Consider the following 21,008-nt stretch of genomic DNA (forward strand, 5'->3'; position numbering starts at 1 on the left):
CTAACAGAAGGAAAAATATAGTTACATGGGTTAACACGCATGCACATATACATATGCTTGGAGGCGACCTGACGTTAAGGAGGATGCATGTGTGTGCCCATGTAAATGATATTACTATATATTTGCGCTATATTTGACTTTTTGTCATTATTATTATTGTTATTTCTTTTCTTGGTTCATCTACTTGAAAGTTGGTTTATAGACTGTTGTAATTACGAACAGTGGATTGCATATATGAAAACAGCCTTGAAAAAAGGGAAAAAATAAAGTATAATATATATATATATATATATATATCACAGTATAAAACCTGTGTTTTCTGTTTAAAAAGTACAAATGTCGGAAGATAGCAAGTACTATACTCACCAATCTATGAAGAGGTTACGTCTCCAGTCTGATCTCCACTGCACAGTGGTTTGTTAACAACGAATCTTCTTATTCGGTTGATTTCTTATTCTGTTAATGAGAAGACACAACAAGGTCGATCATCATTACAATAAATGATTAGTTCTGTGTCATAACAAAATATAGATGCATTTCTAGGGGGTTCAGTGACCCCCCTGAACCAACGCAAACTGCGCCTATGGTGGTAGGACTGTCTCATGAGTTGAGGCACATTCAACCCTGATCAATGGATGGCATTCAACAGACTGCCGAAGGGGAAAAGTACAAGTTGGAGTGAGGCGTCGAACATGGGATGGAGCAGTGTATATCACAATAGGAGCGAACAGTTGGAGCCTGAGGTTCTCATCTGTTGGGTTCCTCAATACACTGAAGTTGCATTCAAGCAAGCAGCCCTGAGACATCCCCGTATACTACAGCAAAAATTAACAAAATCCATTACTTTGGATTCTCTTTTCATGTCACACAGAATCTAGCCCGCTTGTTGAGGCACTTTAAGGTAAATTGTCCTGATAACTAAAAGTGCAAGTCGCAACAAATTTGCAAAGACTATTTGTGCTGTCAGAGAGATCAGTGTAAATGCATGAGACCGTAAAAAAGAGGAGCACGTCTCTCCCCCTAGAGGGACTAAACGGAAATAAAGAGAATTAAGATAAACAAGAGAATTTAACGGCTTTCACAGAGAGGAAATCTGACTTGAAGCTGTTGTTTGTTTAGCTTCACAAGCTCAGAAAACAATTTTAGATATACCACAAATAAACTCCTCTTCACCACTGGAGGAAAGTGGCTGGATGCCATTCCTTTTGTTGTGCAGAACAGCAAAGGGGTAGGGAAAAACACAACATTTGTGCATTCAAAAATTCCTACGTTGCCAACACATTCGCTTTCCTTCACCCTGTGTGCTTTGTTTGATAGAGATATTTTATTCATGTCCAGAGGATAATTGGGGATTATCGGCTCTAAGCTGGCATTTTGATGGCTTTTAAAGAACACCGATTTGCTCTCAGACAACCAATCGTGCGTTTCTAAGTATAGTTTTATGATGAGCTTATCTGTAAGAGAGGGAGTGAAAACAGGAGAGTACGTGGTAAGAAAGGGAGTGACCTCAAACTAAAAATGATGTCACCCACCCAATTAAATCCATCTCTTTTTATTGGGTTGACTATTTAAGTAGTTATTGTCTTAAAGTTTCTAGATTTGCTGCATTTTTTGGTTTGTCCTCAGTGAATCAAATCTAGGGGTATCATACTAGATGTATGATTTTGAAGAGGGCAGAGGAGCTCATATGGTTGGCCATAATTGATAACATCCTCAAACAAACCAACTGATGATGAATGATGATGTATGCATAGTGCACTTGTCTACATATTGCACTCAAAGAACATCATATTATGTTGCAGCTGGGTCACTTTCTTTCATATTCTACTATAACTAGTTATAATAGCATCAGCTGAATATTAGAATCACATTCACAGAAATATTTTTTATTCACCAGATTGACATCACAAAAAAAAACAAAAAAAACTTTCAGTTGAATATTTTTTAGCGCCACTGAATGAAAAGAGGCTGACTAATTCTCATGTTCCACGCCTCGATATTCATTTCAGTGCAACCATGGGTAGAATTATTTGAATAGCACGTCCCCTTGTTGGTAATTTTACTGTTCAATTCATTACAGTTTCTAGTGTTGCTTCTCATTGCTGTCATTTTTTTTTCCTACAAGGTGGGCGCGTAAATGAATAATGAATAAATTGTAACATTTCTGTTTTTGCTAACCCACCCCCATACGCTATTCTTCATCTTAAACCATTAATTCAGCGGCCCATTGTGTACAGTACTGACAAGTTATAAAACTCATTTTTATCCACCACAATGGGCTCTCTCAATTTCTCTCTCCCTCACTCACTCTCGCTGGCTCCCACTCCTGTTGGTCTCCAAAAAAATGTCATACTTTCAGAAAGTTTGATGTTGTTCAGAGTTTTAAGTTGCTCAGCCGTTGCTGTCCTTGTTATTTGTACCCATCCATTTATTCTTCAAAAGAAACACTGAACTATTTTCCAAATATTGGGGGTGACTGACGAGGAAAACAGGAGACACGACAAAAGGAAAAATAGAGGAGAGGTGAAAGAGGTGAAAACAATCTTTGTCAATGTGTGATTTTCTGGATGGGTAAAAGCCCTCATCCAAAGTAAGGGCAGTAATAAAAGACCCCAAATTTCATGGGTCCCCCTTCCACCACATGCCTTCTTTTGACCTGACTTGCAGTTCAGTCTAAGGACGCTGAAAATGTTGTTTTTTTCTGTTTCTTTGGTCCAAGATAATAGCTCAATACTGACTGTGGTACGGGTATTCAAGGTTCCCAGAACATTTTGTACAGACATTCATGGTCTCCAGAGGATGAAGCCTGATGACCCTGTCAATCCCCTGACTTTCCAATCAGCACCACCATCAGGTCAACATTTAAATCTGTACAATACTTTGATTCATAACAAAATACCAGCAAAACTAATAATTCCATCAACCTCAGCTGTACTTTCTGCTTAGTACTAATTAGGGCAGTAGTTCCCAACCTATTTTCCGTGAAGCCGGGGGGGCTTGTATCTAAGAAAAAATAATTTTACAAAAAGTATAATACTAATAGCCTGATCTTTATCTGCAAAACGTGGCCCACTAAATAGCAAAGACATTCTTTTAAAATAATTTTATATACAGACTTTAGTATAAAATATCCAGTAAGTGTGTTATTACGATTTTAGTTATACATGTGCAAATCTAATTTTGACAACCTCAGAGCAGACAAATCCTGGCGCACTCCCAGTGATCTTTGGTGCCCACCTAAGAGGGACCCAGACCCCAGGTTGGGAACCAGTGAAGTAGGGAATGTTAGCATGCTGACACGTTAAAATAATGAACCTTCACCTGCTAAACATCAGCATGAATATTGTCATTACAAGCATTTTAGCATAATGATAGCATTTAACTCAAAGCACTGTTGAACCAAAGTGCAGCCTCAAATAGCCACCAGCATGGCGGTATAGACCAGTGATGTTCAATAATGGTCTTTAAAATGACACAATATCCGTCATACCCTAATTTTTACAAACCTATTCATAATATAACATTGCTTTACATGCATGATATAAATAGCTGAGGTATTAAGTCATTGTTGGAAAAAAGAATCCCCATCAGAACATTTTAACATTGGCACTATCACAATCTATCTGAAAAAGAAAAAAAAAAATCTCTATTCATAAAGTCTCTATTACACAGAAAAAACTAAAACTATTTACATTTTTATCAAAACTGTCACATTATATGTACATTGTTTCTTGGTGTTTTAGCAACCCTACCCTAATCAGCAGTGTATTTGCTCTCCTGAACACAACACACGCCATACCGCCTGCGAACAATTGACTTGAATCACTCACTCAGTGAGTCCCTGGCTGCACGTTCGCTCGCAAATTGAGAGCTCAACTGAACTGAAAAATGAACAACTCTTTTCAAGAAGTGATTCGGTTCAGTTCGTTCACCCAAAAGATTTGTTTTTTTGGTCTATTGGTTTGTTGGTTTGTTGTTTTTTCCTTTAACAGGATTACTCCAAAAGTCCGCGATGGATTTGAATGACATTTTTTGGAGGATTCCGATCAGCCAGAACATTAAGACCTCTGGGTATAACACATGCGCAGTGTAACTGATGACACGTTGATGACGCATGACCCCGCCTCTTTCCTTCAGAGAGAGAGACAGAGAGAGAGAGTGGGGGGTTGAGGGGAACAACTGTAGAATCAGCGTTTTTTCACATTGAACTCCGTGCAATTACATTTGAGTTCGACCAAAGCCCACTTGTTGATTGTTGGAAAGAGTAACGACGACGGTTGAGGTGAGTTTTATTTTGTTCCTGTCCAGTTTGAATGAAGTGTTTTACGATGCTCCGCTACGTACAGCTGATTTCAACATAAACAAAAATACACGTGGATGATGGCGCAAGCTGAACGGAGAGGGGGGGCGGAGGTCTGCGCTCTCCGAGTGCCATTCTAGTTATCTAAAGTGTTAGTCCTGCATGGTTTTGCATTGAAAAACAGGAAATGTGCCCACTCCTCATCTGTTTTTCAGTAGGAATGCTTCGAGGGACAAGAGCAGACAAGGTAAAAGGATGAATTGGGATTGAATTCCACCCATCTGGGATTTTCAGAGGTAAGGTTCTGATACTGCTCAGCTCCGGCATGAAATGTTAACACAGGTTCCTATTATACAGTTTTCCAATATAGTAATCACCATACATCAACTTGCTCACTCAGCCATAAGTCATGCCGCCTTTAAAGTCATTAGATCATTCAGATCCAGATCTTTTATGTACCATGATCAATACTCTGAAGTGCATGTTCATTATCTTTTGTCAGAAGGGTTGAGAATGTGAAAGTGGTATAGGTTACACTCTTTGTTATATTTAGCAGCAGTACATTGAAGTAGTCTCCGAGGGCTCTAACTGGTTTGTAGTCTGACAATCTGTAAAACATGCCCAGATTTTAATAATGCATTGCCTCTAAAAATCACACTCGTTCACAAAGATAACACTGCGCTCACAGCAAAACGGAGCTGTGAAAGCGGCTAAATGAGCAGTGCAGAACGTGTGGTCACACACCCCCTCGAGGTCAGCGAAACACACAAACGCACACAATACAAATATCTAGACGTAAAGTTGACAATTAAGTGTTCTGGTGCAATATGCTGCAAAAAGTGCAATTTGGTACAGGTCACAGGGAGTTCCCATGGAGCCTTCGGCGTGGATCTATTAGTGTGTGCAGGAAGTGCAGGGGGCACCCGCAGGTCACAGCACTCTTTTCCTTCTAATCACACCAAACAGAACAGAGTCTACCAAGAGCAAGTAATTAATTTTCTTCCATTATTATTTAATTGTGAATGAGAAAAGTTCACTTTTCGGTCTGGAACACTGGGAAGCCATTACGAGCTAAAATATACTTATCGTCCAAATGCCTTACATTTTGCTCTCATCATTATTTGTGGGCAACTAGATGAGGTAGTCACGGAGATGTTACTTTCTGTCAGAAATCCTTGAGATTTCCACAACTCCCCCCGAGGGAGTGATGCTGCCGTTATCAAATGGAGCAATGCAGCAAGGTCCCGTTACACTTTGATACAACACTGGCAGAATACGGATAGAAATCCGTCACTCCTCTGAGCCCCAATTTAAGTTATAAAAGGTCATATGACTGTGAAGTTATCAATCATCTAAATGCATTGCAGGGTCTACACGGAGCAGTCATAATAAATGAATGGGAGAGCTAATTTTTTTTGAAGGAAATGCAAAGAATGACAGATGGACAAGCTGTTTGGATAACAGCATTTTGTGATACTCATTTTTTTTATTGGCTAATGGAAATAGATACTGCTACCATCTATTGTATTGTAATATGTATATCAACAGGTTTATCTTATATCTCTGAAGAACATTTCTACTAAATGCATTAAACTAATTATCAGCATTTTCTTAGCCCATTAGATATGAACAAAGACGTAGCCTCTGGTTAGAAGATTCAAACAGATTTCCCAGTTTATTCTTCTGATCTGTGCTAATTACAGTTACATCAAGCCTTCCCGCTCTTGAAGCTGCAGACACACAAATGATTCAATTCCTTCAAGAATTAATTTATGCATTAGAAGTCCAGTGTTGTGACATAATGTCTTACAGGAATAATGTTGCTCGTCTCTAAAGGATGGTGTAAACAAATCATTTAATTGGAGTAATAGACTCCCATTCGCCAGAATTGCCAATTACTTGTGTAATATTTTCCTTTTATCTCTTTATCCCAGTGCAAGCGTGAAAAGCTTTGCGGTTAAGTTCTGCTCTGAGACATTAACCACTAACAAGCACAGAGGGCAAAACAAGGCTGTCATCTGAAGGCCAGATGATATCAAGCAATCAATTTATCACATTTTTCAGACATATCGTCTTTAGTAAGTTTGGTTAGTGGCTCACCTTGAAAAGCAGAAAAAAACGAATGACAAGATTTCTAGATTGTATTGTCGGTTGAGTATGTATTGACCAACCCAGTGGCGGACCCAGGCTGTGAGAGTGACAGGGGCAAAAAAAAAAAAAAGGGCACCAGTTGAATGCGGTGGAGCAACAGTGCGCAAAAAGTTTTCTAGCATGTAGGGCAGCCTATATGGCACTGCATTATGTTTTCTCCATTTTAAGGCCACCCTAGAGGGCACTGCATCACGTTTTCGCCACTGTAAGGGCCACCTATAGAGGGCACTGCATCACGTTTTCGTTACTGTAAGGGCACACTAGAGGGCACTGCATCACATTTTCTCCACTGGAAGGGCCACCTAGAGGGCACTGCATCATGTTTTCTCTACTGGAAGGGCACCCTAGAGGGCACTACATCATGTTTTCACTACTGGAAGGGCACTGCATCACATTTTCTCTACTGGAAGGGCACCCTAGAGGACACTACATCATGTTTTCACTACTGGAAGGGCACCCTAGAGAGCACTACATCACGTTTTCTTAACTGGAAGGGCACCCTAGAGGGCATTTTATCATGTTTTCTTCACTGGAGTACTGCATCACGTTTTCTCTACTGGAAGGGCGCCCTGGAGGGTACTGCATCATGTTTTCACTACTGGAAGGGCACCCTAGAGGGCACTGTATAATGTTTTCTTCACTGGAAGGGCGCCCTGGAGGGTACTGCATCATGTTTTCTCTATTGGAAGGGCACCCTAGAGGACACTTTATCATGTTTTCTTCACTGGAGCACTGCATCACATTTTCTCTACTGGAATGGCACTGCATGTTTTCTCTACTGGAAGGGCACCTTATAGGGCACTGCATCACATCTTCTCTACTGGAAGGACACCCTATAGGGCACTGCATCACATCTTCTCTACTGGAAGGGCACCCTATAGGGCACTGCATCACATCTTCTCTACTAGAAGGGCACCCTATAGGGCACTGCATCACGTTTTTCTCTACTGGAAGGGCGCCCTGGAGGGCACGTTATCATGTTTTATCTACCATAGGGGCATCAAAGAAGGCATTTTTCTGCAGTTTGTTCAAACATGGGGGCACCAAGGGGAGCGGTCACCCACCCCTTGTGTTCACCAGTGGACCAACAGATGGAGCTAAAATATATGTACATGCTCATCATATATACAAAACCGTGACAGGTGTGTGTACAGTTTGTGTCTTCATGTGTTTGGGATGTGCCTGCAAGAATCTATTTTTATTTGAGGGTTAAGTGTATTCATTATACAAATAACTTCATTTAACTTTAATGTTCAACCTGAGCATGTTTGGAATTAATTAATAAAAGAGAAGTTTATTCAATAGAACATTGATTCATTTCTCAGTCTTGCGTGTGTTTTTGTGCTCCCTTGGTATGTTTCTTCCTGGATGATTTAGATCATCAGTGATGTAATCGGAAAATCAAATGAGTTAATTATCTGCATACTGTTAGTTATTCCCGACTAAAAGAATAAATAAGCACTGCAGCGATTTGCATCTAGTGAGAGTACCTGCTTTGCACTGGAGGTTTTCACCACAAAAGCTAACAGCGCTGACACATACAACTTGCTCTGTGTGGCTTCCTGTGAGAAAAGGTCTTCCTGTTCTCTGTTTCACAGTGTCTACCCCACTCTCTAACCTCAGCCGACAGTCTGCTCTGTCTGTCTTTTGCTGAGTCCCTCAATGGATTCAGCTTGATTGATCGTAATGAGTTTGGGGAGCTCAAACATGGCTGGAGGTGCCCTGGGAACGGCCTTCTCTCTCCTGCTCCTTGCCTCTATTATACAAGGTAATCCTGGACCACATGTGCCGTGGCTCATGTAGCGATGGAATATTCACCATGGGTTTGAAATGTGTATTGGCTTCTGGTGTGACAAGCTGCCTCGGTATAATGCTGTGATTGCATCTGCCTGCATCCCGGCGGATTGCAGTCTGTAATATCGACTTCAAAGTGCGAGTGATTTTTGTCTCCTCACTATTCTTGCTTCCAATGCTATCTGATGTGCTTGACAGGGCTCCGGGAAGTCGAGGTGTTCCATAATGAAAAGATGGAGGCGGTAGAGGGCCAGAACGTTACCTTAACCTGCACTGTAAAAAACAGTACCGACCTCAAGATCGCCAGCATTGGATGGAGCAAGAACAAAAAAACAAAGCTGGCTCTGTTCGACCAAATTTATGGAATCCATCTGTTTTGGCCTAACGTCACAATGCTGACTTATCTGATTGAGAACAATACGATGGGTTCGCATCTACACCTTTATGGGGTAACTAAACAGGACAGTGGTGTCTATGGTTGTGACTTTTCAACTTTTCCTCTGGGGTCCATCAGGAGAGAAACAGAGCTACAGATCAAAGGTAAGACGAAGCCACACCTATACGTCCTGCAGTTTTCACAGGATTTCATATTTGGATAGAGATGTGCAGTAACTTTCCATCTTATTGTCCAATGCATATATTTCATGTTGCTCCTGATTGCATCAGAGCTCCGCTCCTCTGCCAATCTCAGCAGTTATTTACTTCTTAGCAAATGTATGTATTCCCCCCCCCCCACCCCCATCAGTCACTTGTCCAATGACACCCTTACCTTCTTTTCAGCTGTAAGCAAGCTGAAGGGGTGTTATGAACTAAATAGAGGCAGAGGACAATTACAGGAGGTGCTGTTCATGTGTATTGCGTCTAACAGTAATCTTTTACGGAAAGCAGTCGTTTGCTGCATTCAGATGTTTTTTTACATAAGCGTCATTGTGTTGTCAATCCAAAATTAATCTCACATTTTCTCTCTGTTAGATGATGTTAAAATAATGTGTGACGCGGACGGCGTTGTCGAGGTCCACACGGGAGAAAATGTGACCATTCGCTGCCGAGCGTTCCCTGATGCAACGTACAAGTGGGCCAAGGTAACTGAGATTGAACGAATTTCATTTCATTCATCCAACATCAGGATGAGTCGATTACCTTCCGACATCAAAAACCTACAAAACAAAAAGAAATCTTCTCAAAATGAAAAGGTATTTATATGCTACGTAATCTTGTTTTGCCCTAGAACAAGACGCTGGTGTCAGAGAATGAATCTCTGGCGCTCTGGTGTGTGACTGATGCTCACACAGGGGTTTATACACTGACTGTCAACACGGGAAACAAAAGTCTGCATAAAGAGTTTGTCGTCACGGTGCTAACAGCAACCACAAGCTTAAGGACAGGTGAGCCTTTCCATTTCTCTGCTGCTATTTCTCTCTTTGTGTGGCACTCAATTTCAGCATTTCCTCAGGGCTGGATTAACAATCTAGTAGAGGGCCCGAGAGACTGAGTGACTTAATAAACTGCACTGGACCAAAGAGCTGATACTTGACTTTTGTTATTATACTGGAGCTCACTCAATTTAAATTTTTAATTAGCTGAAAGGAAAGCGAGAGATTCAAAGGATTTTGAAGCTGCCAGCCATGTTATGAGAACGCACCAGTGGCTGAATAAATTGGGTACTACAAAACTTTAACAGTGAAACTCGTAATTATTTGCTGCAAATCAATTGCCCCGTGGGATTCGGGTGAATACTGAGCCAAGCTTAACTAAAACAGTATGCACAGTTTTAAATTGTGCTAAACAACCAGACTGCCTGTTGTCTGCCCCCACTGGTGATGTGGCTGCTGTGAATGGGCTGTGCTTAAGCAGGAAATTTAATCCCCGGCTGTGTATTTTCTCTTCCTGCGTACATGTTTCTCACGAGAATTTCAAAGCAGAAGCCACATAGACGTCAGAAGTCTCACTTCCTGCTCTTCTCTTCTGTCTACTTTCAAACCACAAGAACAATCACACTCAGCAGAGTCTCAACATGAATCGTGACATGGGGTGAGAGCACAATCTGTTGGACAGATTGGAGTAGTACAGCCCAATTAATGAAGGTTAGAAAAGCACTGAAATAAGCTGCTTGAAACGTGTTGTATTAGAACACATTGCATTGCAGCATTGGATTGCATTTAATATGCTCATAGGGGATGTGAGCTGAGATTAATGATGGATCTGTCCTGGTGTACAGTATGTACGGGTATATGCAGGGTAGAAAACAATCAGTTACGGATTAAATGTACCTATTAGTTAAGAAGACAAATACACCCTACTGGTTAATTTGCAATTCATGCCCACACATTTGCCTGAGGAATCTGTGCCCATGGTTTCACAGTCTTGAATGAGCCTTATTTTACCTATTGATTATGCACAGAGCGTCCTCATAAATGCCAACTTGTTCCATGTTTTAATGATAACTCATTGTGTCCTGGGTATTATAAAGTTTTGTAGTGTATTACTTGGTTCTACATTCAACTTTCTAATGTGAAGCTTGTTAAAAGGAATAGTTCAACATTTCAGGAAATGGCACACAAATACCAAAGCCGTAACATCGACAACTCGCTGTTTTCTTGTTTGGTTATGTGCCGGACTATTTCTTAGCCGTGAGCAGTTGCCAGGCAACCAGCAGAGACTCGCAGGAAGTCAATGCACCTGGTGAAGAAATAAGAAATAGTTCAAGCACGTAACTCTCTGTAGAAACCACAACTTGTTGGTTTCACAACAATGTTGTTCGGGATGGCGTTATCAGCTGTAACCACCATATGAGAGCAGTGCAGCAGTCGTTTCGGCTATGTCAAAGCATGGAGAAGCTCAGATTACAACACACACAGCGGGAGTGTGACTTCATTCTCTGCTCAGGTAGAAATTACTCCAGGATATCTTTACAAAGCAAATAGTGGTTTGATGCTATATTAATGCTCTGGATATTGTATAGAGTAGCTTTAACTCTTGGCAAGACAGCGATTAAGCGTATTTCCCGACACATTGAATGCCACTAACATGTACAGATTCCTATGTGACGGAGAGGCTACAGTTTTTGTAATCCATGTGCAGTTTTCCAGGTCAGGTATCTCTTTTTCTAACAAGTGAGAGCTGTGGAGCTCCAAAAAGAAAATATGTTTTTGATGCAGTGGCAGCATCAAAACAGTACAGTACATTGTTGCTGACAGCATATTTATTGTGGAGTTTCCTGTTTTTTGCTACTTTCAGATCTTGTGACAGTACCGGCGCAGTCTAATGTAACTGAGGCGGGTTTGATCGAGCTAGCAGACAGCGACCTTACCACATCACCAACTTGGACCACGAATATGGACACCGATGTAACGCATGATAATCCAAATGCCAGAAATGTCACAGCTGGAGAGCACATGGCCTCTTTAACAAATTCTACACATATCAGTTTCACGTCACCCCCTGGCACACACACGGAGCCCGATCGCTTTAACCACTCCACTGACCAGGAGATAAACCCGACTCCCAATGTAAACACATCCAGCAATCTGTCCACAACATTAAGTTATGGTAATAAGGTGTTCAGATCAACACCGGAGACAAGGAATGAGTCCACGGGAGGCAATCCTGTTGCAACTCTGAGCACGGGAAGTACAACGATAGTCACTGAGGATGAAGGTAATAATTACTTCATATTGATCCATGTTGGCAAATACTTGTTTTGCTCCATTTCTGTCCCATGACTGGAACATTTCAAGGATAGAATCTGTGACCATTATCTACCATAAAATACAGTTTAGGGAGAAAAATAAATATATATGCTCCGCAATGCGTTATATTATGCATTTCCAGTCTTTGTCTGCGACCCTGAATCATCCAACATCCCTTTGTTTGCCTGAAATCGGCTTTTTAGTGATACTCTCAGATGTTTTTGGGCACATTATTTGCTCTGGGGACCTGCCTGCCAACAGTGTGGTTAGCTTTGTTTGTGGCTATCGAGGTGAGGCGAGCAGCAGCACTGCTGGAAAGTAAACAATAAAAAAAAGGTTTAAAAGCAGCAAATAACTACAGACAACAGAGCTAAATGCTCAACAGGAAAGACCCCCTTCAGAAAAGCTGCAGATGAATATAACAGCCCACAGCTTCTATGCCTTCACCATCTGCATCTTCATCACATGTGGAGGCGATTCCAGTTCTCTCAGCCTCAGGCTGGATGCCTTTTCAAGGTAGAAATCTTGTTAAAAAGGGAGTGTCAACTTCTGAGTGCGACCAGCTGAGGGGGAGGATGGCAAAGACACTTTTTCTGCCTCAAGGCAAAACGCTTTTGTAGCTTTACATTTATTATCAATATGAGTTGGGAGTCTGCAGGGTGTTCACCAGAGCAAGCTGATCAATATCTTTAGCTGTCGCTGTCCTCCAAAATTACACTTTTCCCCCGATCTGAATTTTGCTCCTCAGGTGGTGAACGGAGTCATCTGTTGTTAATCATCGTTCCAATCGTGGTATTGATCGCCTTGGCTGGCTTCCTCTACATGAGACAAACTATGAAGGAGAGGTAAAGCTCTCATTATCCATCCATGCAACTATCCTCTACACCACTTATTCAGGGTCATGCACTGGCTGAACCTCATATCTCCTATTTTTTCCAATAGATGCACATGATCTGCAGATAACTTTCTAGCAATGCCGCCAGTCAATATTTATGCTCTCTCTCTCTCTGTAGGATGGATCTACCGCCTCCGTTCAAACCCCCTCCTCCTCCAGTCAAGTACACAGCTGTAACACACCGTGAGATTTCAACACAGCAATTCCCCACTTCAAGGTGTAACTCAGTGATGGAACTTAAAGATACGAAACAGATTATTATTAATATGTAAAGCCTAATATATTGCCACAATGACAGTTGATGAATTGCATTCAGTACTTGTGGAGCTATAAACTGCATCCTATCTTAGCTAGATGCAGCATTACAAAGTGTTCTACTTGCAGTTGTGGTCAGTTTCAAACTGCAGTTACGAAACAGTTGCAGGCAATTGTGCAAATGTGTGTGTATATCTAGTGTGGGTTCTGTGCTATTGTATATAAAATGGTTTTATTTTTGTATATTAAATGTATTCAATTTCACCATTATGTTTCTAACATTTGACAATAAAAGCTGATTTAACTTGACTCTGAATTGAGCATGGTGCAGTTACTGCACACTTGTGTTATTTACTTTTTCTTTTATGACATTCTTGCATTATATTATATATCCGCTGTGTCTTTCTAATAAAGTCCCAGCTATTATATCTTGTACGCGGCAGTAAATAAACATTGAATTTGCATAGAAACAAAACTGTTTCGGCGGATTTCCTTCCTTAATCTGTCTTTTTATCTGTTAAAGCTGTGATTTAGGATTTCTTTCCCAGAAGGCCAATGACTTGCTTTTATTGTAGGTAGCCGTTTAGTGTGGATGCTGCAAATGACCGCCAGCTTTATATCAAAGACCACTGTTGTCCACATGTACCACAGAGTGACACTTGAGTTTACAAAGTGGGGCTTAAACCACAAACCACATGGGCTAAATGGCTAACACTTAACAACCACTGGATGCCATCACACACACATAGGAAGTGGCTGTTGGAAATGTTAACATATTTTTGAGTATATACTAGTTTTATACATCATTTTGTATTCCTGTGTTGATTATTTGTTTGATAATTTACTTTGGAAATGTAGTTTTCAGACCAAACTAAGTGGACCCTGCTTGATTTGGTTTCTCAGTAACTTTTTTTTTTTTCCGCAGACATGTGTGTGCATTTAGCTTTACTGAGAAACCTTTCAAGACTGCATTTTTTTTTCCTTCTGATTTTCCGACCACAGTAGCAATACCACAATGTACTGTGTGTATGCACGATATACATTCTTGATATACGTAGCTCTGAAGCCCCCGTGTCTGAAGCCCACATACAACCCCCATAATGTATAAAGCTAAATTGTGCTCCAAAACCAAATCTATACGTGTTTGTTATTCATGGCACTGTGGAGAGATACTGTGGAGGACGGTCACCACAACTGTAACTATTTATTTTAGGGTTAAGTTCGGAATCAGGTTCAGTAAGTTAAGTTCATTAGGGGTTGAATTTTGTTGAATTTCTAAAATATTTTGAAATTCTTAACTGATACAGCTGTTGTTTTTTTTTGCATGTTTGTTTGTGTGTTACATTATATTACAAACAATAGATAAAACTGAGGTTGCTAACAGATATTCATGAACTATTGTCATCTTTACATAACAATATAGTGTATTATTTGAGATTGTTTTGTACCCTCAAAATGGGACCGAGACTGGGTGCCTCAGAATGAGGTTACATTGCTTCCTGTTTGTAACTGAAGAGCAGTTTTCAAAGCACTGTGACAAGAGAGGTAAAGTAAAAATAGACTACAGTGTAGCTCACCTCACTGACTAAACACAGTGATGCCCTGCTGTAGCTGGAGAGCAATCGTGTCAAACAGACAACCCGTTTTGTTCGTAGACTGCTGGAATATGACAGGTAGGATCTTTTAAAGTTGGATTTAGATGTACAAACTTATTATTGCTACATTATCTGTTTTAATATTGTATCCCTTGGTATAATTCTGCAAAATATCACTTTTACTAAAAAAAACAAAACAGGAAAAGTTAAATTTCTAAAGCGTGTGTCAAAAGGTGAAACAAAACAATGAGTTGATAATCAGAACTTATAGTATATTGTTCTGTTTTTGTGGTTTAGTATCTACACATAACCACGTTTTGTTGATGACGTACAGTGATCATACATGTGCAGCACATTTGGCTTCAGAAACACTTGTGACGCTTTTTAACAAAATGTATTTTAGTTACAGAGAAATTAAGATAAAATTATAATAAAGCTGTTACAGCAGAAAGCTTGAATTTCCTGTGAAATGTGTTATTTTTGTTTAGCTTTAATTGGTATAGTAAGTATTTCCGTTAATCATTTTTCTTTTTTTTTAAGAAATCACCATTTAGGCTCTAAACTATGTTTTGTAAAGCCATCTTCAGATGTTCCATATGCAGTAGCACATAAATACTTATCGTATACACTAATACATTTAGAATTAATAACGTTCAATAATGGCTATACTTTGTTTTTTCTTCAGTTTTCCATCCTAAAAGGTCAGAGATTGGAATTGTCCAGTCTTGTTGAAGCATTTGACTACATCTTTATTTCTCACTAACACTAAAGTGATGACGCATTTTAAAAATGTTTCATCTTTTCTGCTTGTTATTGAGACGTACAGAGGGAAATTCCAAACAGCGATAGCTGATCAAAAAGTCTGATTAATCCTAGACACTGACTTGGAAGACTCACTTTCTGAAGTTGAACAATTTGAGGTGTTAATAGTCTGTTTGTCTTTTAGAAAACGTCGCAGTGGTCGGTCTGGCGCTGTTATCTCTGGCCTTGTTCATCTCTTTGTGTCTCAATGTCATCTTCTGCATCAGGCGAAGAGCCACTTTGTGCAGAGGTATGGTTACGTTTATTTTTTTTGTTTCCTTAAATATGGCCGATTATACACCTCTTAGCTTTTACGAGAACAATGCATTATATAAATATATAAATATGTTGTTCATACAGACACAGACGAGTGCTGCTGCACGCACATTTATACAGGAGAAAGGTATGCTTTTTCTTTTCTTTTAACAAGGCTTAAACATGAGTTAGGTCAGCCCATTATTATTATTGTCCAATACATCTTGTAATAAGTGTATTCCAATATTGTTTTTTTTGTAATCTACAAATGACATCTTATTATAGAAATTAACTGTGAAATTGTTCCTTCATACCTTGTAGAAGCCCGTCACAGGAAGAAGGGCATTATTTTCAAAACCTTAATCATGAAGAGCAGCAGGAAAATCCCCACAATCATCATGAGCAACAGGAAAATCCAATCTACGGCAACATCAGCTCAGACAGAAGAGGTGAGGGCATTGTCACCTTTTTAAAAAAATTACAAGAAATCATTGCCTTCTTCCTGGAATGCCAGTCGAACACAAAATTATTTATGCACACATGGTTTGTCTACACAATTCTTTATAATATGTATAATTGTTTCCTTTTTCTGTATTTGTAGACAGTATATTTTTGCGTATGCCACGTGGCTACATTTTAAAAACCGTGTGTATTTAAACAATACTTTTTTTTTTAAGTTAATTTAGATCAATTCTATGCAGGTTACACTTTAGACACATGCATAAATAACTGCATTAAGATAACTGTATTTACTTTTCATCCACTGTTTCAATTCCTTTAAATTAAAAAAACAAGCAATTGTTGTAATTTAGTTGTATATGAACCTTTAAAAATCTAGATTCTTTCCTCATTTGTGATTTATGTGTGTAACACAAATAACCAAATAATGTGCTTTACTCAAGATTCTGTGGAGGTTTGCTATGAGATGATGACCATGCAACACGCGAGAGATCGTATGAAGGTAATTACTGTGACTGTATGTTCAGACTACTGTCTGATGTTGTTACGTACTGTATAATGTATTATTTTAGCATACTTTTGATAGCCTGTGCAGGGACTGACAGCAATATAACAGATATTGTCAAAAAGATATAAAAACGTCTGTCGTATATATTTTTCTATAGGCTGTTTTTTTATTCCATTTTCTCTATAATTTCACTTAAAACTGTTCATTTTGCATACAAATTCTTAAAATGAGAAATACTTTTCATTTGTCAAGTATTGAATTCACACAGGAGTATAAAAAATAGACTTTACATGTGGTTATTTCATATATTTATTACCAGAAGACATGCTATATCGTGATATATATCGTTATCGAGATATGAAATCACTTATCTCATGATAGAAGATTTTGGCTATATCGCCCAGCCCTACGCAGTGAAAAAAAAAAAACAATTCTAGCATGCTTCTGTGTGCTGTGGTGACGGGTTAATTTTTCACCTGCTTGATGTTATTCATTTTCACCGATTATACCAGTCTTGCATATGCTTTTTTGTGTAATATGCATGCGAGGATAATGAAATTGTTAAACCTTTCTAAAGCTTTGCATCTCCCATATGGGAGGATGAAATGTTGCGAATATAACATGCTAAAGCAAAACTGGGTTTGTGAGTTGTTTACAATGTATAATCATATTCTAAACCAATTGCGTGACTATAATTTGTTAGTGCTGGTATTATACTATATTTGTTGTTACATTCACACGGAAAAACTAAATATGATGGCACACATTAGGTATAAAAATACACATGCAGAATGCAGAGAGATTTGCTTTCAAAACGGAAGGCAGCTGACACTTTTGAAATTGTGGTCAAACAAAACTGTGAACCAATAAACAAAGTTACGCACATCATGTTCTAAAAATAAACTAGACTTACAGAAATACACGAGAAACTACAGCCACAGGATTTCATTTAAACCGATGTGTAGTGCTGCAACTTTTGTACTAACCCATGTTGTCTCTGTTCTCTGAAATCAGTCTTTAGAGCCTGACCTGAATTACGCCTCTTTGGATCTAAAGATGGCAAAGAAGCGCATGAAGAAGAATCGCCATCAGCAGGGCCCCGCTCAGGGACGAAACAAACTTCAAGATGAACTGCCGGTCCACCTCACACCCCCTGTGAATGCTTTCCTGGAGGTGGAGGCAGACATGGACGCTCACCTTCCTTCCAGGGACACCAGCACCATGGTTTCACACAGCAGCATCTACCTGAACAGTCAGCAGATAGCCCAAGAGGCGGAGGAGATGGAAAGAGAAAGGGGCATGAACATGGAGAGGGAGGGTTGGGAGGGTATAAGGAGGAGGGAGGACGGGCAAAGTAGAGAGTGGAAAGGAGAGCAAGAGAGTGAGGAAAGAAAAGATTGTAATGGGAGTGTATGCACACAGCTGTCAGAGGTAGAGGCCATTCAGAGCAGCACAGATCATTTTATCAGCAGCTTTAGCCATGACATTGACCAACAACATTAGGCAGACGCCATGTTAAGACTCAAACTGTTCAGAACAAAAAAATAAAAGAGTCACCTTCAATAGTCAAGCTTTGCGCAATTTTCCTCTTTGATGTGAACAAACTCTCCACATTGAGCAACAAAAAGTGCACCTTTCTGTGCAGAGGATGTGATAAACGTAGAGGATATAAAGAGAAAAGGAAACTGTGTGACATTTAGAGGTCAGGGGCCACGTGGAAATTTTTAATTTGTTGCGAAAGACGAGGAAAACATCAAATCATCACAGGACACGGAAGATCTTTCACTTTTTCTGATGTCTCATTGAAAGGTGTGAAGGGGGAAAAAAAATATTTTTTTCCATGCTGTAGGCGATGGCCAAGCCTCGATACTTTCTTGAATAAAGGAGAAGAAGAAGAAACCTTTATTTGTCATAGTACATACATGAAATTTGACCTCTGCATTTAACCCATTTAAGTATTTTTAGGAGCAGTGGGCTGCTGCAAGCGCCGGGGGAGCCTCACTCAAGGACACTTCGACACACAAAGTCTTAACCGAGGGATCAAACCACCAACCTTGTGGTTAAAGGACAACGCACTCTACCCACTGAGCTACAGCCGCCTAGGTACTTGCCTAAGTAGTAGGGCAAATCCACTTTTCACTCACTTAAGATAAAATTAAAGGTAAGAAAGCAAAAAGTGGAAACCTATAAGTGGGATATAGATTATGTCCTGTGGGCATATTGTTATGTAAATGTCCCCCACAGAAGATTTTCCACGTCAAAGTTACGATAATGGTCACTTTATAATCTATTGCATTTATGAGCTGATGCTCCATCTGCTTAAATGATTATTTCCCTCTCTATAATCCCCACTTGGGAAGGATAATTTACTGCCCCGCTATCTGCTGAGGGAGCTGAGCTCTGAGGTGAACTCAGCAGTCAGAGGTCTGCAGCACACTAACTGTTTGTTGTCAGCTTTTCAATAGCTGACCGTGGCCTCCTTCCCCTCTATGGATTATTTTTTGGCCTCAACTATTGCTGACATAAAGGCACTAACCAATAACAAGGCACTATTAGTAACTGTCAAATCTTGGTATGAAAAGAGGCCTGGAAATATTTGCCTTGTGTTTCCATAGGGACACTACCAGCACTAATTAGTAGCATTTTTATAATGAGTAAATTAATATCAGCTAGATTTTGAAACATAGGTATAAAGTACCATAAGTGATTGACACCATCACCAAGAATCCTTACACACTGCATCAGTCTCTACATCACATTTTACTCTGTATCCCAGTCAATGCACATGATATTTCCTTTACTTTGGGTGACATAATAAAAAAAAGGACAACTTTTGCATCCGTCCCACACAGAAAACCAAAGTTTTAAAGTTTCTTTCTTGCATTGGCGGATGGTGGAGTGAAATCATTGTCAGTGTTTTCTCCCCTCTTCACAAAAACTAAGCGTATGTCAGGAAGGAGTTATACAGAAATGATACTAAGGTATCATGGGTAAATTGAAAGTGACATCTTAAAGGGTAAGCTGACAATTTTTCAAGTCCCTCTTAAAACAATTGTCAGGTGCTCATATTTATTATATATATATATATATTTATTCCACGAAAATTAAAACAAACAAAAATATACCCACATGACAAATTTTGGACTATCAAAAACGGACCAAATCCGCTGGAAAATAACTGAATCTGTGGTTTACCATCTGTGATCTGTGTGGTCAGAAAAAGTGTTGCTCCCCATCCTGTGCCACTGAAACCTAACTAGCATTAACCATACTTAAAGGGACACGCCCACATTGTCCAATAGCAGGACGACAAGAGGAGCACATCTTAACAGGGCAAAACACACATCATTGAATCTATATAGATCAAAGCCCATTCTATTACATGACTAACTGACCTAAATTCTAATATATGTCAAACATTTTTGATGGCATAACACAATGTACTCTTTAAATGATAATCAAATGCGAAAAAACTGTAAATAATACAATATGGCTCTAGAATTACAAAGGGATTTCTGTCCAGTATGAACAGCAGAAATAAAAACAGCAAGCACAGACTTGAAAAATTGTGATCTATCCTTTTAATGTGTAAAAATGCTCGTAGTCTTCCCTCACAGCCGAGATGTAGATCAGAGAGAATATTCTAATAGCCAAGCTAGACCATCATGCGCTCAAGCTACAATTATATTATATTGTGTGGCAATAAAGGCTGGTTGGCAAAGGAGGAAATCGTTCAACTATAATTTGGATAAATGGAGATCATCCTTTTCTTCTTTATAACAATGATCTCTTAATTAATTGTTATCCGTGGTTTTCATTAAATGTTAATGCAATGAAGTTGATCTGGATGGCACAAGAGATGACTCACTCAATAAAAATCCCAAGAGGGATATAATAATTATAACAGTCAGATTACACCAAAATGACTAACATTGAGTCATGGGAATTTTCTGATCTGCCACTTACAGTAAGATTAAGTTCAGGGAATCTAAATTACTTGGGCAGGTTAGGCAATGATTGTGTTCAGGATTGATATGGAAAGTAATTTTTCTGTGACATAAAAGCCTTATGCTTAGCGCATTAAATCCAAAAAAAATCTGCTTGGAAGTTACATTATTACTTTCAGGTCTTAAATGCCATGTGCTACTGCTTTTGCTACGGAGACAGATGTCATGGTTATTCTCATATATTCTCTTTGAATGATATGAATAATGATTTATTCCAAAAAAAAAAAAAAAAAAAGATAACCCTGGTTTATTTAGACCAGAAAATGTTCAAATCCAATATGCAGTGCATATTAATCTGT

The 21,008-nt window shown here is 39.4% G+C and overlaps 2 protein-coding genes across 2 annotated transcripts; both read left to right on the forward strand.

Annotated features, from left to right (window-relative positions):
* Positions 1 to 8,032: 8,032 nt before the first annotated feature.
* si:ch1073-15f19.2 (T-cell surface protein tactile) lies at positions 8,033 to 13,393 on the forward strand. Its single transcript, XM_037749799.1, has 7 exons — positions 8,033 to 8,219; positions 8,444 to 8,785; positions 9,218 to 9,327; positions 9,474 to 9,630; positions 11,483 to 11,902; positions 12,683 to 12,779; positions 12,948 to 13,393. The coding sequence occupies exons 1-7, from the start codon at positions 8,138 to 8,140 to the stop codon at positions 13,099 to 13,101; spliced, it is 1,362 nt and encodes a 453-aa protein (XP_037605727.1). The 5' UTR covers positions 8,033 to 8,137; the 3' UTR covers positions 13,102 to 13,393.
* A 1,235-nt stretch (positions 13,394 to 14,628) lies between these two features.
* Positions 14,629 to 18,602, forward strand: LOC119475817. Its single transcript, XM_037748872.1, has 6 exons — positions 14,629 to 14,757; positions 15,626 to 15,730; positions 15,841 to 15,883; positions 16,057 to 16,184; positions 16,638 to 16,696; positions 17,717 to 18,602. Exons 1-6 carry the CDS (start codon positions 14,682 to 14,684, stop codon positions 18,203 to 18,205), a joined length of 900 nt encoding a protein of 299 aa, XP_037604800.1. The 5' UTR covers positions 14,629 to 14,681; the 3' UTR covers positions 18,206 to 18,602.
* Positions 18,603 to 21,008: the final 2,406 nt, after the last annotated feature.

Source organism: Sebastes umbrosus, chromosome 17 (genome assembly GCF_015220745.1).
Source record: "Sebastes umbrosus isolate fSebUmb1 chromosome 17, fSebUmb1.pri, whole genome shotgun sequence".
Taxonomy (NCBI): Eukaryota; Metazoa; Chordata; class Actinopteri; order Perciformes; family Sebastidae; genus Sebastes; species Sebastes umbrosus.

Coding starts and splice junctions, on each gene's coding strand:
- si:ch1073-15f19.2 (XM_037749799.1), top strand. CDS start 8,138: ATGAGTTTGGGGAGCTCAAACATGGCTGGAGGTGCCCTGGGAACGGCC. Junction 8,220..8,443: donor CCTTGCCTCTATTATACAAG/GTAATCCTGGAC, acceptor TGTGCTTGACAG/GGCTCCGGGAAGTCGAGGTG. Junction 12,780..12,947: donor AGACAAACTATGAAGGAGAG/GTAAAGCTCTCA, acceptor CTCTCTCTGTAG/GATGGATCTACCGCCTCCGT.
- LOC119475817 (XM_037748872.1), top strand. CDS start 14,682: ATGCCCTGCTGTAGCTGGAGAGCAATCGTGTCAAACAGACAACCCGTT. Junction 14,758..15,625: donor AGACTGCTGGAATATGACAG/GTAGGATCTTTT, acceptor TTTGTCTTTTAG/AAAACGTCGCAGTGGTCGGT. Junction 16,697..17,716: donor ACGCGAGAGATCGTATGAAG/GTAATTACTGTG, acceptor CTCTGAAATCAG/TCTTTAGAGCCTGACCTGAA.